Here is a 25,000-nt window from a genome sequence, read left to right as displayed (position 1 = left end):
TTGTTCCTAGTCCGTTTAAATAGTTTTAAGAGGTTAAAATAGATCAAAATTGAAAAAAAAAAATCATTATATATTTTGTATATTCATCTTAGTGTATTTTTAGCAGATCATATGTGTGTCACGTTTTTATAGTGGTAAGATCACTAGCTTTGAAGGCTAGAGTTTTGACTTCGGTTTCGATTCTATCTGATGGCACTAAAATACTTTTTTTTTACTTTTGAAATTACGATTCTATAACAATATATACGAAATCTGGACAAATTAAAATATCATAGTTAAGTATATTTTATCACCGATAAAAGCCAGGCTCCCCCTCGCTAGTATATATATATATATATATATATATATATATATATATATATATATATATATATATATATATAGTTATTGAAAATGTAATCATCATTTTAAAAAAAAACATTGTAACCCTGTAAGGAAGTTATACAAAATGTCATAAAATTTTAATTATTCGACAAGGAGTACAAATAAACAAGAAAACCCTTCTTAATCAGAGAGGAGAGGGTGTCAAAATATACAATCTTTTATGCTAATGTATTAAAGGGATCTACAAATATGAAATTAATCATATTGTACCTATTTACTATGCCTCCCCACGGGACAGAGTTAGACACCAGGGTCGTTTTTTGACGTGGAGAAAAGGTACAAAAATAAAAATTGTCTCAGTCGTGAAGGATTTCTCCTCCACCGAAAGAGAACAAGAAATAGAAGTGCAGCATCTGAAGAACAGATACTACACTTTGATCTTGTCCCGATTCAAAAAGTTAACAGTTAGTAGCAGTTCATAGGGAGTCAATGAGATTAACAAAGTAGAAACGAGAAAAAGGGGGAAAAAGAATATGGTAAAAATCAAATGAGAAAGACTGATGAATCAAGAACTGGATAAATCCGTAATGAGTCCATTGAAAATCCATTGGTAAACCATTAGAAAAGAGAATTATAAATGGCAAGGGAAAATGAAAGCTTCCAGAAATACCATCTGATCATGGAGAAGTGAAGTTCCAGTTTTTTTTTTATATACAACTTTTTTTTAAAGGAACGGATAAGGCAAATTGAAGTGTTAGAGTGGAGATTCAAATGGAAATCAAAAAATTGGGTGGTAAAAAAGAGGAAAATTGAAAATCAAAGAACAGAGAAGAGGGAAACAGAATATTAAGAAGTCGAAAAATGAGGGAAGAAAGACAGATGGACATAGTTTAGGAGAGTAAGAAACAATGGAAAGAAGGCAGATCGAGAATCATTTTTCTAAATTTGATTTTAGAACAGAAAAATATAGGTCAGTTGAGGACAATTGAACCCAGGCAGGAATATAATTGAGTAAAGACGATAATTCAGATTTATTTATTTTAAATGTGAAAAGTTCAAATAAGTGAAGGGTTTACTGATCAGAAGTAATGGTTTAATAATTTAATGTATAATTATAATTGTACGCATGTATATATATATATATATATATATATATATATATATATATATATATTAAGAGGAGATTATAGATAGATATATAAAGTCCCGTTCACATACACCTTACACCTTACAGGATAAAGTTAGAACCCAGAATTAGATAGAATCGAGCAATTATGGCGTTGTCCGTTGTCGATGCAATTGCTCGATTCTATCTAATTCTGGGTTCTAACTTTATCCTGTAAGGTGTATGTTAACGGGAATTTATATATCTATCTATAATCTCCTCTTAATGTATAATATATGTAGAAAAAGCGGGTCATCCTTCGTAGGGACGTGATGTCCCTCAACAAAATAAGATTGTTCCGTAATCGTGTCTGGGGAGTCGGCTAATTTCAGTTAATGTTTGTAGATGTGATATCTACCGCCTGCATACCAGCAGTAACTATCTTAGTTATATATGACGCGTTGCTTGTCACATCGTAGAATGTAGAACTGGTTGAAAATATAAGAATTTAAAAAATCGAGGCATAGTCAATAGATTGCGCCATGGCCCATATCGTTAGGTCGTCAGCATTGCGCACTTCATGAGTCGGAGCACGTCACTGATGAGATGCAGTACATCGAAACCCACTTTGGGTCTGGCGTTGTCCGTTGTCGATGCAATTGCTCGATTCTATCTAATTCTGGGTTCTAACTTTATCCTGTAAGATGTAAGGTGTATGTGAACGGGAATTTATATATATATATATATATATATATATATATATATATATATATATACATATATAAAAAATAAAATAATGTAAAATAATATAGGATAAAAGATGAAACTAAATGAGACAACTCACTCACGAGCAATAGGGGCATACACAGGCATAGATGCATATATACATGCATGCACTTATATACACAAAGGTATCAACGCATATGATTGAATCGTCTCCTCAGACGAGTGCCACTCTTTCAGTCACCGAATGTTCATGTGTCCGAATATAACTTTTCAGTCCCGCCAGCGACTTGCACACACTCAAGCAAACATGACATTGAAGATGGTCATTGGTTTGGAAGAAACTAACAGCAACGCAACTCGTATCATCGTGCGCTTTGATGTGGTTAGCAAGAACTGCTTTGGACACGAGAACCCGGTCACAAACCTCACATATTTAAAGATCACCATGATTGGATGGCAAGGTGTTCTGCGCCCCTGTATATCAGTGCCCTTCACACATATACACGCATACACACACTAACACATTACGTATAAAAACAAACATTCATATACACAGATATATACAGGGTGTCCGTAAAGTTACTATACAGTCTTACAAGTTACTATACAGACACCCTGTAATATATTAACAATACAGTCAGACATTGTATTAAAATATTTATTTGTAACTTTACGGAGACCCTGTATAATAAAAGTTAACATGCATTATCGGTCATTTTATTTTATTTTTTTTAATTTACCGACACTATTTCAAAATATAAATTTTAAAAATTTACACATAAAATGTAACCTTCTATATTTTAAGATGATTATTTTAAAATATTATTGCAAAAAACATTATTCGTCCAGTTTAGACTATAGTATAATGAATAGAATGTCTTTTATGTAACTTTTTGGATAAAGGATAAATTTATTTAATTATATGAAATAAGACTTAGGAATTGCAGGATTCAGTTTAAAATACTCAGAAAAAAAAAACCATTGCGAAATGACTTCCCTTTTTGCTAACATCACTTTACCGGAAATGAAAACAAACAGAAAAAAACAGTGCTTCCGGCGAAGTAAAGCGCATTTGTGCCAAAGACTTATATTGTGATGAATATGCTATATAACCGTTACGATTTAAAAGGTTTGTAGAAATTTATTTTGGGATATATTTCTTCTTTTTTTTTCTTCTTCTTTCCTTCTTTCTTTTGCGTTTGCTTCACTGCTATTGAAGTTGTTGGTCAGCTGACTGGTTTCTGCCTGTTGATTGATCCGCGCATTCCCGCATTTTGTGGTAAAATACAAGCTAAAGTTGGCAGTTCGGACTTGACACTTTGAATGTGTCGACGTGCTATCATATGTGCGCCTAAAAAGACTGTTAAAATGTTGAAATAAACTCATCTAAGTTACCTGACGAAATTTATAATGTTGAAATTACCTTATGCATTTGTATCCCGCAGAGAGAAATCTTCTTCAAGGAAATCCTAGAGATCTGTCGAGGACTTGCTAGATAAATATTCCGAAAAAAAAAATACGAGCTTGCATGAGAGAAGACACGCGTGGGAAACATTCTCACTAGGAAAGATTGAATTGGAAGTATCCATCACTTCAAACTAGATTTTTTCTAAGACCTGAAAAAAAATGGATACGTCTCAAGATGCAATTTTGCTAAGTCAAAAGAAAAGAATATTTCCATTTTGACCGGACTCAAAAAATGGACTAGAAAGTGATTTTCTGGACTTCTTGCCCTTTCAGAGAACGTTATTATACGAAGAATTATGTGTATTTCTGCGGAAATGCGGAAATAAATTCCTCGCTATAGAAGGACATTCTTGGAATGTTATTTATCTTTATAAGAAGCCTTTGTCTGCAGATTTTCAACTAATCTACGCGAGAGAATATTTTTAAAAAAAGGCGACATTAAAAAGTTTAAGCTTAACTTGCAAACAAGGGGAACGAACTCTTTTCGATTTTGCTAAAGTGTTTCAACCTTTCTAAAGAAACATACGTCGGTTGAAATCTCATATTACAACAGTGAATAAATCAGCCTTTTCAACCCGTCTGTATTTCTTTCTTTTCTATCTTTCGTAAATGTTAAAACACTTTCTTTATAACTGAGATTTTGGCTCTAATTTTACTTTTTTCTTTTCCTATTAAAATTGTTCGTTTGTTTCTATCCACCAAGTCTTTTCTTTTCTAATTGTTTTGTTGCTTTTCTTGTTTCTCGTATTGCTAACGTTTTTTATACGTCCAAGTGCCATTCATAGGAAGTGATGAGACTAAGTTCGACAGGTACGATTTCCTTTTTTTCGCCCATCGCGAACATACACATAACTTAATACTTCATATTTTAGGGAGAAAACATTAAATAACAATTTCACACAAAATGAAAATTGATTTTATGGTATAGTTGGATAAGCTAGATTACATGCTAATAGAATCGATGATACACAAAAATTCAATCTTAATCGAGGTATTTCACCTTAGCAAGTGAATATGGTCGAAGAAATCGACTGAAATATCTTTGTTCAGCTCAAATTCTGTGTTTGTGTTCTTATTTCTACTAACATATGTTGCTTATCCACTTTTCCGTAGAAAACAATTTTCAGCAACTAATTTAAAAGGATAGAACCAGCCAAACATTTACACGTGTAATGCGAACTGATTTTATTTTACCAAAGCATTATTTACTTTTAAATAGTTTTAAAGATTAATTTGATTGTACTGGTACAGTTTAGCCATTAAATTAACCCATTAAATACCAGGGTATTAAATTGTTGTAAATTGATTGAGTTGAAAATATGTGTAAGGATTAAAATTTGTTAGAATACACAAATTGAGAGCGCACAAGTTGATTATATTGTTTCCAAAGCGAAATATTTATAATAAGTAGAGCAGTGGGTACGTGTGGTATATTTGAGGAATAAAGGGGTATACATTCAAGATTACATTTATAAATTATTGTCAAAAGCAAATCAGTTCACACGAAGAATAGCGCTCCACTTTTAGAATTAAGTTAGTGGCTTATCACTGTAGAACTCATACATAATCACACTAATAACATTTCAGCAAATTTCACAAAAATTCTTAAAATTGTTGCCGCCACTCTTGGAGAGAAGTTGATGAATGAAAATACAATTTAATGTTTCTTTAAAGGAATTATGCAGGAAGCATAAATTTTATACATTATCTCATGGATTTTAAGAATAAATTATTTGGCGTTTTATTTCTAAAGTAGTGTGGCCTAATTAACATAGTCGAGGGCGACATGAAGGCTTCTTCCCATTGATTACTACATCACGATGTAGGAATTAATCTGTTTAACTCTTATCCATATACTGCAATGCCGATTGTTTGGCAAAAGTAATCAAGTACGATTTTTTAGCCTTTGGAAATTGAACCCCATTCCCTCGGCCCATTAAAACACACCTTCACCATTGTTTCAAACGGCATGTTATAAAATTATTAATACGACAAATTTCTTCTTACATTCTTCGGACTACTGTTCCTATCTTGAGTTACTTTCACAACATTCCAGTTAAGGTAACTTCCAATCTTCTACAGACCCATTTTGCTGAACACGAGCACCTTTCTGTCGAACTCTGGGATGTGCACTGAATTTCGAACGGAGCCTCTCATTTGATCCATGGTTGTTGTATGCTCTCTTTCTGTTAACCATGACTGGGTAGAAATTCTAAGCGATTCGCAATTGTATTTTGAGTGCCACCCTTACTGAGATTTGGACCTTCAACTTCCTAAAAGGTGTAACTTACCATTTAATTTTTACCAAGTAGTTTGTCCACTATGCCCAGAGTTTTTGCGATCGTAAAAGATTCCACGAAGTTCGATAAGATGAACCTTAATAATTCGGAGGTTACATCGATCGAAAAGTTGTGAAAATAACAACAAACGTGAGAATAATAGACCGAAGAATTCAAATAATACGAAAAATCAATCTTCTGAAAAATTACGAAACATTAATAGAACAAAAGTATAAAATAATTTTGTAATGCCGTTTCTAAATTTTTGAGAAGTGGATTGATTATTATTATTAGTGTCCGCAAGGTCCTTTGGCGCAGTGGTTAGAGTACTTGGAAAAGTCCATTGCAAAAAGTCAAACTCCTGAAGGTTCAATTATCGGTGTGGGCGACTGAAAAATACATTGGGAATTACTTAGCACCTCTATCCAGTCATGGCTGACGGAACAAGAGCACGTTACACCCGTAAAGTAAATAAAGGATTCCGTTCCAAATTCCGTCCAAATTCCCGAGTTCGACAAAAACATTATTGAGTGCGACATGATACACCTGAAAACGGTCGGTGATTACATCGACCTAAACATTGTGAAAATGGTACTAAAAATGCGAATAGTAATCCGAAGTTTCCAAATAATTTTTTCATACTGATATATATATATATATATATATATATATATATATATATATATATATATATATAATTTAAAGGAGATTAGAATAATAGTCTAAAGAGCTAAGTGTATTTTAATGTAATAGTGAAATTACTAGTTTAATTAAAATACAGGAAATGCTCGTTGTAATTTAGATATATAATAAGCTCGATAGTTAAATGTCCTAGAGCTAATTCAATATTAAGTAATGTGATTTATAATTTAAAAATTTAAAAAAAAATTTTTAAATTTAAAGATCAAATTTTAATTAAATTAAAAATCAGTTTCATAAGAAGGAACAACAACAAAGTCAATTATCTGTACGATCGTTTCGGAAATCCGTGCTTTTTATTTGTGGTATACATGAAGTCACGTAGAACAATTATACATAGTTTTTTTTGTAAGCACGGTCTCCTCATCAGCAAATTTAGGAGGATTTCTATTGAATTGAAAAGACACCAAAAATAAACCTAGCAATAAAATAAAAAGCTATAGCAAACATCTAAATGACTACTTTAAATACAGTTCCTGATTTCAAAAAAAGAAAAACTAAAAGATTCATCTGCCTTACTTTTAATGCTAGGTTTATTTTTGGTGTCTTTTCAATTCAATAGAAATCCTCCTTAATTTGCTGATGAGGAGACCGTGCTTACCAAAAAAACTATGTATAATTGTTCTACGTGACTTCATGTATACCACAAATAAAAAGCACGGATTTCCGAAACGATCGTACAGATAATTGACTTTGTTGTTGTTCCTTCTTATGAAACTGATTTTTAATTTAATTAAAATTTGATTTTTAAATTAAAAAAATTTTTTTTTTAATTTTTAAATTATAAATCACATTACTTATATATATATATATATATATATATATATATATATATATATATATATATATATATATATATATATATATATATATATATATATTATTTGGAAGAGACAAATAATCCCAGGAACTTTAAATCTTAATTTTCTGAAAATGTTAGTAATTTTTTTTCTCGACTCTTTAAATTCTCCCCAAAATTATATTCAACTATTAAGATTTGATTGGAATGTTTTACACGTGTATGAAGAAACCGAAATGCATTCTGGTTGATTTAATATTGTAAGTAAATAAAATATTAACAAAGAATTATAAACAAATCCATTTTATCACTTTACACTATTGCAGTTTTTTTTTTAAATTCAATAAATAATAAGTTAGTAAATCAAACAACGTGTTAGTGATATAGAGATTTAGGTAAATGTTAAAGATCGCGGCTAGAGCAGTAAAATTTCTATGGAGGCATTAAATTATATTTATAGTTTAATGCGTGTGTTATAATTTGTTTAGCGAAATATAATTTAATGAGAAATCGTTTCAATTTAAAATCCATTTTGTATTACGCGTATAACCTTGAGAAAAACACGTGGAAATATGTCAACATTATGATGAATAAGCGAAATAAACACCTCATGTTGAATTCGGTTGCTACCTGGTTTTGCTTTCGCTTATTCACCGTAAACTAGCTACCTAGGAAGATTAGTTTTCTTATCTCGCTCTGACATTGATATTAAAAACCTACATTTTCTATACAAAAATTATTAAAACGAAATTCTTAATATACCCAATCATAGATACGAAGCGATTACATAAAGATTAAATGATCTGCATATTCTTTTGTAAACGAGCGTTAATTACTTATTCCTTTTTTTTTCTTATTCGCTTATTGGTTTTATTTCACTATAACGCTGAATTCTATTGTTGCATAGTTTCTACATTCTGCATAATTGTGTAGAATTTAAGATGAAAACGTTCCAGCACACGTGTATGTATATATATATAAGTGACCTTGTCAGCTTGTGTGTGTGCGAAAAGACTACCAAACTCCTTTCTATATATTTGATCTACCGAATTGACATTTGATATATTACGTATTTGGACTTGTAGCACACTTTCGATTTGATTTTAGCTGGCAACATTACCGTGAAGATGCCGAAAAAAAAAAAACAATAAAAGTAAGTTTGGCAGGAGTAGTCGACAATAACTTTTCATATGCACATTCATAGATAAAAGAACGTTATTTTTTATTATTATTTATATGTCTATGAGCGTGGCCCAGGGGCTTACGAATGTGGCTGAAAGATTGTTTGTTCTGGTTTCGATTCTAGCTGATGGTACCGAAATCATATTTTTGTGTTGCTTTTGGTATTACTACTATATATTAGGTACAATATAATAATTGATAGCGTAATGGGTATTAATAATAAATGCGTAATCTGCAGGAATTAATATATCATAGTCAAGCATATCTTACGACAGAGCGGCCTCGTATGGTTGATATATTTCTACAGTGATTTCTAAATTTTACATACGTCATGGTCAATGGATTTTAACCCAGAAGGATTCCTTATTTATAAATATTTAATAATAACATTAAACCATTTTTACTATCTATAGATAATTTTTTTTTTTTTTTTTTTTTTGCATTCTGCTCTGACCGCGATTCTTACCGCTTATCAAGTCGAGAAATACATACTTATATGAGTATTTTTGCAATACAGATAATAATGGCGATATAAATTATTTCGGATTAAATTGTGCTTTTTTTTGTTAGTAAAAAACGATAAATCTGCAAAAATAAATGCGCATGTAATTTAGATACAAATATATTAAATCAAATTTATTTTCTTTTAGTTAATGCAGGATAAAGTCATCATCTGTAAATGAAAAACAAATACAGATATATTTGAGCAATTGAACTTTCTTGCGTGGATCATTTTCGTTTCGTTTACTTTTATTTTACCTTTAACTGGTAGCCCGGCGTTGCCCGGTCGTACAATACGCTTAAACATGATACTTTAATTCTTCCAGATTGCGTATGCATTATTATAAAATCAATTCTATATTGGCTAATATATATTACAAGGAATAATTTGCCCAGTGGAATAACTCACTGAAAACAAAAACAAAACAAAAAAGAATACTAATGAAAATGCCATTCATAAAATTCCATCTGTGCTTATTTACATTATCACCTTAGCTGATATTTCGGCTTGACAATGAATGCCCCGGAAAAGTCACTTCCGATTAATGATTAGTATTAAAATATGCAAACGAAGAAATGATTTGCAGCGATTTTAAATGGCATTTCCTCTTTTATCGGAAAGTGAACCAAGAAGAAAACATTTAAATAAAATGCTGACGTATGGCCGAGCTTGAACGGGAGATCATTCGACGTGGCGTCGAATGATCTACCTCTAAGCTATATCTCTAAATTGTAATAAAAAATTTTTTTAAGGAAAAATAATTTGCTAAAATTTTATTATCCCCCTTGCTTGGTTTAACGTAAAATATTTTCATGTAAGAATTATTATATTTGTTTTATCACTAAGAGAGAAGATCCATTTCTAAGATTGGATTTTTTGTCAATTTCTGATACTTATCCAATTAATGTCTGTACAAAAAAATCTAAGAACATTACCAGATATTTAAATTAGTTTTGTGTGAATTTTGTAAAAGATAGGCTCAGGAAGGAACTCACACGCACAATGACTTTTGTATAACAGTAGAGATAAGGATAGAGAGTGTCGCCTATACAGAGGTGAATTCAATTTTATGATTAACTGGCAAAGTGCCCGGCGGCGCCCGATCATAAAATACGCTTAAATATAATATTTTAATTAAATGGGATATATAGAAGGCCGTACAGTGCAGAGGTAATGGAAAAACACAGACTGAATCAGATAAAGCATAATTTTATGCATATATTTATATATTTGATACGAACATTTTATTCATATTTGTACCGTAATTACCTGCGCCAGCTGGTCTGATGGAATATCCGTGTTCTATAATATTTCGAGAAAATCACTTCATGAGATATGTATTTGCCTTTGGTTTAAAAACGCTTTACAGAATAAATAAAATGTGTGTACGAAATATAAATATATACACATGCATTTGTAGTTGTTTTAATAAAACTTTGCTTCATCTGCTTTAGTTTGTGTCATTCTGTAACCTCTGCATTGTACTGCCTTCTACACATTACATTTAAATACATACTATATAATGCTTCAAGCTAACTACATTCACCTCTTATACTATACTAGCGGGACTACCCGGCGTTGCCCGGGTGTTTGGAGGTGTGTGTTCTGTTAAATAAAAAAAGAAACCGGGGGTAGGATCGAACCCGAAGCCCTGAGGCGAAGTTTGAAAATAAAATCGGCCAGCCACAATGAGTTACTGAAAGATGTTTGAATTTATTTAAGTAAAAACCATATTGATAGGTGCGCGCACGGAAGTCGTCGAGCGTTACGACGACGATGACGACGACGACGGAAGCTATTCAGCAAATGAGGTCAATGAGCAGGTTTGTTTGTTATAACCGAAGTAAAAAAAGAAAACATAAAAACGAACGTGAAAACTTAAGCGGGCGGGGGACTCAAAACATCGAAAAAAAACACAAAAAAACTAACGTAAGGCAAACGAACGATGTTAAATGTAAAAATCGAAAAAACAAAAAAGAAAACAAAAACGAACACGTTAAAAATGGCTTAAATAAGCCTGTTTCGATATTATAATTTAAAAAATCGGTGGGTACCCGGGTGTTTTTGGATGTGTGGTCGGGGGTGGATAAGCGAAGTAAAAAAAAAAAAAAAAAAAAAAAAAAAAACAGAAAAACGAACGTTACGTGAAAAATGGCTTAAATAACATTGGTTTAATATTTAAATTTAAAAAATCGAAAAAAAAGACATCTCACACCACGATTCGAACCCAAAACGTTTAGATAAAGAACCAACGCGCTAACCAACTGAGCTAACGCGACGTACATGAAATTTAGTCAGTTATTTAACTATTTAAAGTAAATCAGGTCATTACGTCATCTGACGCATGCATAGAACCAGTCGTCGTCACGAGAGGACCGTTTTTGCTGACCCCCTCTGTCGAAAATTGTCGATTTCGGGATGAAAAAATGAACGTTTTTGGCCAATTTTTCGATATTTTTCGAGCGGAGGATGGGGCTTAAATTTGATACCGAGTTTGTGAATTTTCTTCGTGTCTGTCGAAAAATTTTAGCGGACACACAAACACACATACATACAAACAAACACACATACATACACACATTTTCGCTTTTATATATATATATATATATATATAGACTAGACTGGGTGCCCGGCGTTCCCGAGTGTTTGAATGTGGTAGTACGCAGGCAGGCTCGAATCCGTACCGAAAAGGAAGAAAAAAACGTGAAAAAGCCTGACGTCTTTGTTGTGGCGTCCATCGCTGAACTAGAAGGGACGTAGGCTTAAATTAAGGCTAGTCAATTCAAAAGAGAGGATGACTTTCAAAAATATCGGCGAAAAATAGACCCCTCTCTATAGAAAAGTGTTCAGTTAAGAGTGAAGAAAATGTTTTTAGCCAATTTTCGATATTTGTCGTCCGTAGGGTCGAGCTTTAAAACAATACTGATCTTGTGAAAATCTGTCGCCTCTGTCGAAAGTTTTAGACAGACATACAAACATTTAAACAGACAGGTGAGATTTATATTATAGATTAATTAATGCAGATTTCGTATTTATTATTATAAAACTTATTTATATTAGGCATTATATTGTACCTAATATACAGTAGTGATTTCCAAAGTTTTTAAATATGACACGAGTACCATCAGCTATAATCGAAATCAAAACATTTAACAGTCGTTATCGTTAGAGTTATCGTCAGAAGAATAAGAAATGGTTAAAAATTAAGCAGGCTTTAATGTACAAACGTATATTTACGCATGTGTACAAGAGTATTTTAAGACGACTTATGTCTACCAAGTTTAATTTTTCAATATTAACCCTTATCAGCTATTTGTACCAGCTAAAATCTCAAAAGAATGATCATAAAAAAACAATCATTTGACCCGCCTTGCGTTGATCCGCGACTTCACATCTCAGACGAGATGCGATTTGATAAAAACAGAGACAGACGGATAGACATAGTGAGTTATATAAATGTTGATATTATTTATTGCACATTTTTTATTTGCATCTAACTCTCTGCAATATATATATATATATATATATATATATATATATATATATATATATATATATAATGAAAATTACAATTGAATTTACCAAAATGATCCAAGATGGTAAAATTAAAGTATATTATAAATATTAAAGAATTAATATTTATAAACTTATCTCAGCCAGATATAAAAGCTCGATAATACCAAATAGGAAATAGAGCTTATAATATGAGCAAACAGTTAATGAAATATGTTAAAAAAAAACTTTGAAATGAGTTTAAAAAATATTTAATTTGAAAAGGAAACACTAGATAAATTGATAGTCCTTAATCCGCGGAGTTTCGAGGAAATACTTTCCTTCTCATCAGAGGGTAGGAATTAGCAAAATGCAGGATCGGATTTTGCATGCAAAAGTATTTGATGAAACAACAAGTAAGTCAAAGATCTTACTTGAAAACAAAATAAGTTAAGCAGAGGGAATATGGTAAAGAAAAAGGTGATTACACATTAATGGATAGTCTGGTTTCTGCATGCAAAATCCGATCCTGCATTTTGCTAATTCCTACCCTCTGATGAGAAGGAGAGTATTTCTTCAAAACTCCGCGGATTAAGGACTATCCATTTATCTAGTGTTTCCTTTTCAAAATAAATATGTTTTTAACTCAATCAAAGTGTTTTTTAACATATTTCATTAACTGTTTGCTCATATATATATATATATATATATATATATATATATATATATATATATATATATATAAATAGATAGCAAGTTTATAATCTCAATTTTAATTAAATACACCTTTCAATTGCAAGTTAATAAGTCTTAGTTTGATATATAGATGGCATTCATGATCAGAAGGAGAAGCTCAATACCCAAGATAGAGCAATATTATAAGAAAAATTTAATTTCAATTCCATTAATTAAATTTTATAACAATTTATTTCTCAACAAGGAGTGCAAAGAAAATAAAGATCTTTCCTTATTCCATAGAGTTTCAACGAATTTCTCATATCTTTAGAGAAAATGTATTTAGCAAAGTGAAATTCATATACAGTCTATAAGTATAGATTACATATGAACTTCAGTTTGCTAAATACGTTTTCTCTGCGGATATAATCCATTCACTGAAGCTCCATGGAATAAAGAAAAATATTTATTTTCGTTGACTCCTTGTCTAAAAATAAATAGTAAAATTTAATTTACAGAATTTTAATCCAATAGTTCTTATATATTACTAGCAAAAGTACACGTCATTGACTGGGTTCAAAAACAGCCTACAGAAAATGGACTCTGATTTATGAAAGTATGATAGGTTATGAAAAGGAAGGGTTGTAAAGAGATAACTTCGAATTTGGGGGTAGCAAAACCAAAGCAAAATATGATGAAAGTAAAAATAAAATACATAAACCCCATAATTTATTATACCATACCTGTTCACACTAAAACACTTATCACAATATTCTGTGGATCTATATTAAAAAAAAAAATTGTTAAACTTTGTGACATATTTTCATTCTATGGAGGTCAGGCGCGAACGAACACCCCATAGTTTTATTATACCATATTTCTTAAAACTGAAACATAATTATCAAAGTACACTTACGCAGATATATATGAAAAGTCTTTATTAAAGTGGGTGCCTATTTCCATTCTATGGAGGTCAGGCGCGCACGCAGACCCCACAATTTTATTATACCATCCCTATTTAAGTTAAAACATACTTATCAAAGTATTCTTATGTACATCTATATCAAAAACACTTGTAAACGTTGTTTTTTATTTTTTTATTTTTTATTTCCATACTTTGTGGACCAGGCGCGGACGCAGACCCCACAATTTTAATGAATCATCATTATGCCAGATCAAATATACCCATTCCTGTGTCTCGATACATCTTCTATCATTATATGTGATCAGTTTTCTATAATAGTCAACCATATAGGAACCTATTCATGACCAGACACACACACAACCGTTCAGCTTTATATTATAGATTACTCTTTCTTACTTATAAGGGAAAACATTCCACGAACATTTTCTCTTAAAATTATCAAAATATTCGAAGAAATTATCTGTCATACATTATTTCTCACATAATTTTTTTTAAAACATTTGTATAGTTTTTAAACGCATCTGTGCTCTAATTCTTACAGGCAGCCATTCACCCTTGGCGTGTGTGTTAATAAAAAATACTAAATAATCCTAAAATGGACAAGTAGTAAAGCATCGGGTTTCGTCAAATGTAGGCACTTCTACACTATTAGAACGAAATTTTGGAATTCCTAATACTCAATTTTACATAAAAACAATGGTGTCTACGTAGTTCTAGTATTCTTAAAATGATTATATAAAAAATTACTACAATCAATAAAGTAGAAAATTATTTATTAAAGAAAATAAAAAATAGAATTTGATAAAAACGATCGAAATACGCAAGAGAGTTCAAAAGGGAGGTAATTTATCGTTTCAATTTAAACAAAATAGCGGCAATTTTTTATCTGGTTACACGATTGAAGCTGTTTTTTTTTAATTATTCAGTAACATTCATGTAATTTCGACTGCATAATTTGGAAGCTACTATTGTAATTTATTAGAATTGACAATAAAAATCAGTAAAAACCAGTGTTTTTTTATCATCTTAAAACTCCATTCAACGATTACAAAATTTCGTCCCAATAGTGTAGAAGCGCTTAAATTTATATAAGAAGTTTATCCCTCACTTAAAATCATTTAGTAATAAAAAAGAAAATAGATCAAGAAACTGTTGAATCTGATGTTGGCAGTAAGATGATTTAACCAGTGTCTCATTTACGAATCTACCCAACATTTTTATTAATGTAAAATACTGTACAAAAAACCTAATTCAATACGGAATTGCTCCAGTAAAGAAAGTTCAAATTTATTAAGAAGCATTTTGATGTACTTACCCTTGGTCGGCATATTCTCTGCGATTGTATCGTTCGCCAGTTTGACTATTTTTGTTGGCCGTTTTAAACGAAAAAATACTCAATAAGTTCGAGAAGTTCTTTCCAATGTTGTAGTTGTCAATTATTCGATATGTCTCACTAGATGCTATGAAAGGTGCAGATGTTCTGTGTTAAAATTGGTTTCACTTTGTAATCTTGATTATTAGTGATAGTATATATTCCATATACGTACGTATATTCAAAACATTTCGATATATACTAACACATTAATCACAGACAAATACGAAAGTAATATTTGTGCAAGGAAATCCGTTTCTTTTCAAAATGGTTTCACCAATACATTCGATTAAATACAAGTATCTGGATTTAAAATCATCGAATCTTGAAAAAATGTTTATTACTATATCTATATATTTACTTCAAGGTTTACGTTTATGTGATATATATATTAAAATATTTCAATTGTCAATGTAATTCTGTCTATGTGTATATATTTAAAATGTTTCGTTTAAAAAGGTTTCGAATAATGCTAAAACGTGTATAGAGTGTATATATGTACGTATGTCGAAAAGTTGTGTCCTAAACGATAAAGCCTTTAGAAATATTGGTAAACGTCTGTTCTTTTTTCTTAGATTCCACGTGTGTCTGTATTCATAATACCAAAATACATACAGGTATAGACAAGCTGGAAAAGGCAGATAACGTCAGTTTCTGAAAATAGAAAAAAATAAACAAGAAATTAGATAAGGATTATTAATAAAAAAAACATCTGAAAATCAAAAAAAAGGGGGGGAGAGGTATAAAATACAGAAAGGTCTCAAGACTGAAATCGCCTAAAACAGAATAAAGAAATTGCTAAAATAACACGAAAAACAGCTCAAAATTACACGAAAAACTCTAGATCAGGTAGAATTGAAAAGAAAACAGAGTAGAATTGAAATATATATATGAACAAATGATTAATAAAACATGTTAAAAGACATCTTGAAAAAGAGTTAAAAACATATTTAATTTTAAAAAAAGAAGCACAAGATCAGTGGATATTCCTTAATCCGCGGAGTTTCGAAGAAATACTCCCCTTCTCATCAGAGGGCAGGAATTAGCAAAATGCGGGATCGGATATTGCATGTAAAAGTATTTAATGAAACTACTGGGTTAAAAAAAAAAAGGGCGAGGTAACGGGGAATAGGAGGTAAAAGAAAAATGATAAAAAGATTTCACATGAATGTCTAGTCCGGTGAAGGGTAAAAAATCCAAGAATGGTAAAATCCAAAACGGTCGAATTAAAAATTTCCAGTCTAATGGTTAATTATATATATATATATATATATATATATATATATATATATATATATATTACAATAGAAACCTGTCATAAAACTGACAAAAAATCATAAAAAACGTCGCTCACATCCTTACATATTATTAGGATTTTGAACACCAGTAAATTTATAATAACTTTTGTTTTACTGAACGAAAATTGACATTTTTTTCACAATATAGCTGAGAAAGTGATCTATTACTGTAAACTTTAAGGTGATCTAATGTTTGAAAATTAGTACGAAGATAGGTGAGAGGTGAAGCTTTAAAGCAGTTCGAATTGACTAAATCTGCCACTTAACCATACATTCCAACACTATCGTGTTTTAATGATACTATATATATATATATATATATATATATATATATATATATATATATATATATATAGTATGTAGAATTGAAAAACTTTATAGGTGGATTGGAAAAACATCTGAATTGAAAAAAAACTGAATAAGTGAAATTTAAAAAATGGAGAAAAAATTAATACGCGGAATTTAAAAAAAAAACTTAACAGGTAGAATTGAATAAAAATAAACGGAGAATTAAAAAACTAATTGAATGGGTATAATTAAAAAAAATGAATAAGTGGAATTGAAAAAAAAACAGATTAGGTTTAGAATAGGAAACGGGATGTGGAATTTTTTTGTCAGTTCGTGAACTCTCGCTTCTTGCATATTGTCTCATTCGTCCGTGTTTACAATGAGTGATATTTCTGACAAAGTGAGAAGAAAGAGTTGTCAGTAGTCTTTTTTGTGAGTAATCTTTTGAGATATTTTTTTTTTGTTTCTCTCTTTCTATTCTTGTTTTTGTGGCCAAGTCACTAATGATGCTGCAGGTGAACGTCCTACCTGCACTGATGTTCTGCACCTGATCTTCAGGGATCCGATGTTTGGATTTATTCCCAAGAAGGCCATCCTATAAGCAGGTACAAGTTACTGGAGCTGTTGCATTGTCATTTTGTGAATCGATTCTAAATCATGTGGTAGCTTCTTGTGAGGTCCCTCGATGACATATAATCGGAAAGTGTTACAGCTCTTCCTTTTCATGGTCTGCAAAATCATTTCTTGTTTCTCTTTTATTTTTCCATCTCTGTCCTGCTCTAAAAACTCTGCCAACCTCTTTCACATATCTCCATTTTCTAACATGACAAGTCTCAATATACAAGATTAAGTCACAACTGCAATCTTCAACTTAGACCCTACTACCAGATCTAGTTCCTCAACATCAGGGATCTACGTTTCAACCATCTAAGAGATGCAAATCTATTTACAAGAGACCAAACCTAATCTATTATTCCTGTACTAAGCTAGAATAGAAGCGGCAGTGTCTCTAGATGAGTTCGCATTTAAAAGATACTTCAACTTCACATCGGGCTCGTCTTGCACGTGGACTATTTGGATGCATTAGTGATAATATTCATTTTTTGAACTGATATGCGATTCAATAGGTTTCGCACAGACGCACACGATTACGCACCGGTTATCTGCCCTTGTGATTCCCGATTTGGTCGACAGGCGTCGTTCCCTTTCCTGTTCTGTTCTTATTTATCTTTCTCTTTCCCGTGTAGCCGTCGATGTAGACATGTGCTTTTTGTACACGCCTCGACAGGGGGTTTACCTTTCTCAAGGTAAGAATAAACGCACGTGTTTCCCTTAACTCTCGCATACACTATGAGCATTCAACGCATATTTTAATGAACTCTCGTGATCACCACACACACAAACATCCAGACACATAGCATGCACAAAAAATATATGCACGCACCAAACCTTCCACCTTCATACACGTATATACAACAACAATATACGCACAACGGACATTTTAATTCTTGCATTATACACACAGGTGTGTACACAAACACACTCTACATTGTTCAATACTTCTGTATGTGAATAAATAGTCTTTATATATATATATATATATATGATGTACGCTTTATATATATATATGATGTACGCTAAAGCAGGGTTATATATATATATATATATATATATATATATATATATATATAACCCTGCTTTAGCGTACATCATTTAAATGTTTTCTTTAAACATATTCGTAAACTTGCTCTTTATTGTTGATTTCTTTATTACGATGCCTCATCTGCTAATGGAGACCTGTTACCTTTAACGTAAGAGCTTCTATGAAATATCGAACGCACAACTTACAGATCGGTAATCCCTGCTCATGGTTGAAATCGATTACAACAATAGGTTTCCATATGAAATATCAAACACCATGTTCATATTTACATAATATCAAGCTCACAGCAGCAGAGTTACTAGCAGTGAGAGTACCTGTTGTCTCTGCCTTCCCACGAGTGCTGAGTTAGACACCGATGTCGCTTTTTAACGTGGTAAAAGGAAAAACAATTAAATTTGTCTAAGTCGTGAAGGATTTCTCCTCCACTGACAGAGAACAGGAAATTGAAGTGCAGAATCATCGGAAAAAGGGATACTACACTTTGTTTTTCGCCCGAAGGCAAGGGTACTAGCATTGAGCGTATCTTGGAGAAAAGTGACCACATTCTGTTTGCTTCATTCCTCGGTTAATATTTACTTCAAAGTTCTCAATGTTGAATGGCTAGCCCATTCAAAGAACAAACAACTTGCCCCGAACTGTGTTCGCCCTACCTTCTGTCTCTATTGGGATCTTTTGATAATTCTGTTGTCCCAGTAAAGATAAAACCGAAATATGTCCCCAGATGTACCTGTCCCGGACCAGGATATATATAAATACCCTAACTCGCTACAAGAAAAAATAATGAAACGAATTGAATGAATTGATCCTAAAAAGGGAGAGGCCGCTTATTGCTCTTTCTTTTATAGCTGTTTCCGGTAGTCTTTTGCGCATGTGTGGATTTCCTTTGAAAGGGGAAGTGACGCTGTCCTTGTGTGGGTACGTGTGCGCGTGTGTGAGTACATGTGTGTACGTTAGCATGTGTGCATATACACGTGAATGTATGTACGCGAACGTGAATATATGTACGTGTGTGGACGTGGGCGCGTATGTATATGACAAGTAATATAGCTTGAAATGTGAACGCGTGTTTTTGTGTGAGACTAGAAAAGGCTTGCGCAATACTCCCCTTCCTAGGAAAAAAAAATATATACCTCAATCGCACAGTATAGCGATGTGATTGACTATGACTGTTTCAGAACATTTATATCACATATACCCTTGTGTTCAATGTTGAACAAAATAAACGTTCCCTCTTAAGTATCAAACCTAATTGACCGATTAACTGCCGATATAAAAGGTTTCATACCTTCCAAGAAATATTAGTGAATACCTAACAGCAAGTCGTGGTTGACTAGAAAATGTGCCGCCGCCATTGCGCATAGAAACTACATAAGAAAATATTATCAGTGCATTCAACGGGATACATACGAAACAAAAGTCGCTTTTAAGACTGCCTACATTTACTGCAAAAGAGCAATTAAAAAAAACCCCTCGACAGTGTGGTATGCTCTGTGTCTCAAATCTAATGTAGCTGAGAAGCGACTTGGTTCCCACGAGTTTTGGCGAATGCAAAAACAGGAGCCTGAACAGAAGTATGCCCTATATTCCAACCATCATCAATTGACTCAATTTCATCAGCATTTGACAAAGCTATTTTTTTTTGGCTGAGAAATTTGCAACAAAATCTACTTTTTGCAATCGGGGCCACCGAACCTCGATATCTTCCAGTTCTTGAAAACACGCTATGCGATATGCATATATGTGTGCGTGATGTTGTCAAACATATCTAAAACCTTGATTCCAGTGAGTAACTGGCCATGATGTTGTTTAGTAAGCTTCAACTGAAATATCTATCGTATTTACAAAGCTGTTTAAATCTTGCCTTAAGGAGAAATGATTCCCAACACCTTGGAAAACTTCATCAATCTGTCCCGTATTTTTTCTATGTAGAAATCATAGAGATCGGTGACCTGGCTTTCAGTACAGACCAGTCCCTGTTCTCTGGGTTATGGGTAAATTGCTGGAATCTGTGATAGACAGAGAAGTAGTCAATCACCTCAGTATAAATAACCTACGTAGTGACGTGCAATATGGTTTCCGTCCTGCCAGTTCTATAGCTGATTTGCTGACATGATAGTATTAAAGAATCTGTTTCCGAAAGGTCTACTTCACAAGATTTCCAGCTACGCAATGTCTGGAAATGTCTTTTCAATTATCAAATCATTTCTCGCTGATAGGTTTATAAGAGTAGTCGTCGACGGGCAACAATCAAAAGCTCATTATATCAACGCTGGCGTCTCATAGAGTCCCATCTTGGGCACATCTCTCTTCCTGATTCTAATTAATGATCTTCCACACCACATGTTTGGATCATTATTAGACATTTACGTAGACGATACTACCTCTAATGGCAACATTTCAATCTCTCTCTCTCTCACACACACTCTCTCTCAAACACACACACACACACACACACACACACTCTCTTCTAACATTGCGCACGAGTTGCAATAGGGTAAAAGACTGCTGGTTAATTTTAATGCATATAAAATCACACTTCTCTCTTCCCATCATCAACGTTCTAACCACTATCTTGTCCCAATTAAAATAAATAGCCCTCTTGGTGAACGATCATGTTCTGACAAACTTCTGGGACGGACCTACATCAAAAACATTGCCCAGATCGCCGGAAAAATAGAAGTAAAATAGAGTACTGTTGCCTCATCTGGACAGAAGTTGTTCGCAGCAACCTATCCTGTCTTGAGAGAGTTCAAAATCCGCTTTGAATTCCAGTAAACGGTGTCCGCTTCTCTTCCCATTCAGCCTCCTTCCTCCAAAAAAGATGGTGTGAGCTTATCTATGCTCTATAATGATTTTCATGGAAATGCTTTGCCATGCTTTGCCATGCTTCAAGCATTAATCTCCTCTTGCGAAACTTTTACAAAAAACACTCGTCTACCTAAAACCACTATCAACCCACTCTATGTGTGCCTAAATCTAAACGCAGTTTTCCTGTTGACTACAATATGGTTATCCTCAACTCCATGTTACCCAACTTGTGTTGAGCCGTCCCCTTAATCATCAAGTTATACCCGATTTTCCCATTTAAGGTTGCTATACTTTTGTTCCGATGACTATCCTAGACTCATTAATTATCCTCGTGTGGTCTTCGGGGTTTGATAAATGGCGAATCCCTTCTAAAAAAAAATTTAAAACCTACACAAGTTGAATTGAAAAAAACAACAACAAAATAGGTAGAATTGCAAAAAAATAAAATAAAATAAATAAAAATAAAAAATAAAATAATAATAATAATAATAATGATAAATAAATTAATTAAATTGTTAGAATTTTAAAAATTAAATAGAAAAAACAAAATAGAATTGTAAGAACATGAAATTGTTAGGATTAAAAAAAACTGTTAGGATTAAAAAGAAACTGTTAGGATTAAAATAATTGTTGGGATTAAAAAAAAACTGTTAGGATTAAGAAAAATTGTTAGGATTAAAAAATGTTAGGATTGAAAAAATTGTCAGAATAAAAAAAAGCAAAACAAAATAAGTCGAGTCGAAAACAAAGAAAATTGTTAGAATTTAAAAAAATACTTGGAATTGAAAAAAGTCCAGAATTCTTAAAAACAACAAAATAGTTAGAATTGAAAAATAAGAATAAAAAAATGTAGTTAGAGTTGAAAAAAAAATATTATAATAAAAAAATAAAACTGTTAGAATAAAAAATAAAATTGTTAGAATTAAAAAAAACTTATTAGAATTAAAAAAACTTATTAGAATTAAAAAAACTTATTAGAATAAAAAAAATTATTAGAATTAAAAAAAACTTATTAGAATTAAAAAAAAAAACTTGTAAGAATTGGAGAAATACTTAGAATAAAAAAAATGACAATTGTTAGAATTTAAAAAATAGTTAGAATTAAAAGACAACAACAAAATAAGTAGAACTGAAAAACAGAAAAGAAACTAACAAGATAGAGGAAACAGATGTTATTCTGTCATCCTTAACACTAAAATTTAATATCCATGAATAAAATTTTGTAATTGTCTGTATTTTTGAGATGAGGTGCTTTCATTTATTGAGATTGTCAGACTGACTTCCTCATCTTGGTGGTTATTGTCACAACGTTTCGGCTGTTTTGCCCTCCGGCCTTCATCAGGTGTTTTGTATCGGACTGGGAAACTGTTTGTTAGGAGTCTCGAACCCAACCCTTTATTATTATTATTACGGGCGTACCGTGTTCGGACTCTAGCTAGCCTCTGGTACATAGTTGCTGATTCTCTATTTTGAAAGTTACTTTTCACTGCCTTCGTTTAGGATTGAACTCAGCACCTTTGGGTAACTAAACGTTGATACAACGTCTAGGACCACTCGGCCATATGTCACTAGGACACTGAACGAAGGCAGTGAAAAGTAACATTCAAAACAGAGAATCAGCAACTATGTCCCAGAGCCTAGCTGAAGTCCGAACATGGTACCCCCGTAATAATAATAAAGGGTTGGGTTCGAGACTCCTAACAAACGGTTCCCCAGTTCGATACAAAACACCTGATGAAGGCCGGAGGGCAAAACGGCCGAAACGTTGTGACTAAAAACCAAGATGAGGAAGTCAGTCCGACAATCAATAAATGAATAAAATCTTGTTGGGAAAAAAAGTTGACCCCGTGGTTTTCGTAATATCTCCGGGGGGTTTGCCCACATTCTTTTCTTTTTCTTTTTTTTTTTTTTTTACTCCGTAACAAATCTTCTGTCAATAAATAAATAAATAAAACTCAGGCATTAGCGGCGAAAAAGTGAATAAGCCTTTTTTTTTTTTTTTTTTTTATAAACTTTGGATTAGAACACCGTCCCCCATTCTAATTTCACCACCACAAACTTCGCGTCTCTATTTTTCTTAATCCTAAACAGTCCGTCTATCGCGCACGCGCGACGGCCGTAAGGGAACACGTGTTGTGGTCGAAAAAAAGACGCTGGATATCAAGAAGGGTTTAGTTGGTGTCTTTAAAAGCAATTAATAGAATTTAGAGACTGGATAAAGAAACGCCTTGTAAAACGTGGTCTAGGTTACGTGTGGAAGAGGCGGACAGGTCTTTATGGGGGTAATAAAACGCGTTGAAAACATACAAAAAATAACAAACAATTAAACTGATAGTAAAGATTTTACAGCGTTGACAATCGCATTGGTTGCTTCATTTCTCGACTAAGCAGCTAATAGTTGCGGAGATAAACAGTTTGAATTACAAAAAGAATTTGGCAAGTGCTTGTTTGTCAATGAAGGTGAACGGAGTCAACAAATTTGAAATAGATCTAGAAATATATACACACACCAATTTTGTGAAAGATGATATATTAGAATTTTATAGGTGTCAAAGATATACCTCTATTTCTGCTAAAATATAAAAGGAACTTTGTTTGTCTGTGTGTGGAAGTTCGTTCCCCATGGACTCAAAAAAGGCTGGGCCGATTTTTATGAAATTTCACACAATGATACTTCATGTGCCTGGCAGTATTACTCGATAGGTTTTCTATCGGAATGTCTTCTATAAGTAAGAATATCCTTCTATCGATCCAGTAGATATCTCACTACTGATGCAATTCTCTACCTATATAAGAGCCATGTACGTCTAAGGATGGAGTACTGTTGCCACATCTGGGAAGGAGGTGCTAGAAAGGACTTGTCCTGCCTTGATAGCGTTCAAAATAGACTTCGTAACCTCGTAGGAGATGCCCTTTTCTCTTCCCTGCAACCTCTATCTTACAGAAGAGATGTTGCGAGTTTGTCTCTGATGTATCGTTATTTTCATGGCAAGTGCTCGACTGAGCACTATGGCCCCCCCTCGCCAAACTTTCGCAAGAAACACTCGTCTAGCTGAAAGCATTATCAAAAATTATCCCCACTCTTTATCTGTGTCTAAATCTAAACGTAGATTCCATGAACAAAACTGCTTTCTTAGAACTGCACGCCTGTGGAATTGTCTTCCGTTTCCCCGCTTTCCAGCTGATTACAATATGGTTGTCTTTAAGTCCAACATAAACAAGTTCTTGATAAGTCGTTCCACTTAAGTTTACAAATTTACCGAATTTCCATTACTAATGATTACTATATTGTGCAATTGACAAACTGTATACTTTTAACCATTATCCTCGAGTGGTCTCTGAGCCTTGATAAGTGGTTATAACTATGTAAAAAATGCGTTTAAAGAAAGAATAATC

The 25,000-nt window shown here is 32.5% G+C and overlaps 1 protein-coding gene across 6 annotated transcripts in view; it reads right to left on the bottom strand.

Moving 5' to 3' along the window:
* LOC145265495 (paired box protein Pax-6-like) overlaps positions 1–25,000 on the bottom strand; it is a 1,005,138-nt gene that overhangs the window by 542,476 nt on the left and 437,662 nt on the right. For all 6 annotated transcript variants that reach the window (XM_080121382.1, XM_080121379.1, XM_080121386.1 and 3 more), the window contains one exon: positions 15,491–16,201. In XM_080121382.1, coding sequence (XP_079977508.1) covers positions 15,491–15,503 — 13 coding nt within the window. In that variant the 5' untranslated portion in view covers positions 15,504–16,201. The remainder of the gene's footprint in view (positions 1–15,490; positions 16,202–25,000) is intronic.

This window comes from Euprymna scolopes, chromosome 40 (genome assembly GCF_053919585.1).
Source record: "Euprymna scolopes isolate OS-2025 chromosome 40, ASM5391958v1, whole genome shotgun sequence".
In the NCBI taxonomy this organism is placed as follows: domain Eukaryota; kingdom Metazoa; phylum Mollusca; class Cephalopoda; order Sepiida; family Sepiolidae; genus Euprymna; species Euprymna scolopes.
The sequence above is the reverse complement of the archived record's forward strand: the minus strand, read 5'-3'. Positions and strand labels throughout refer to the sequence as shown.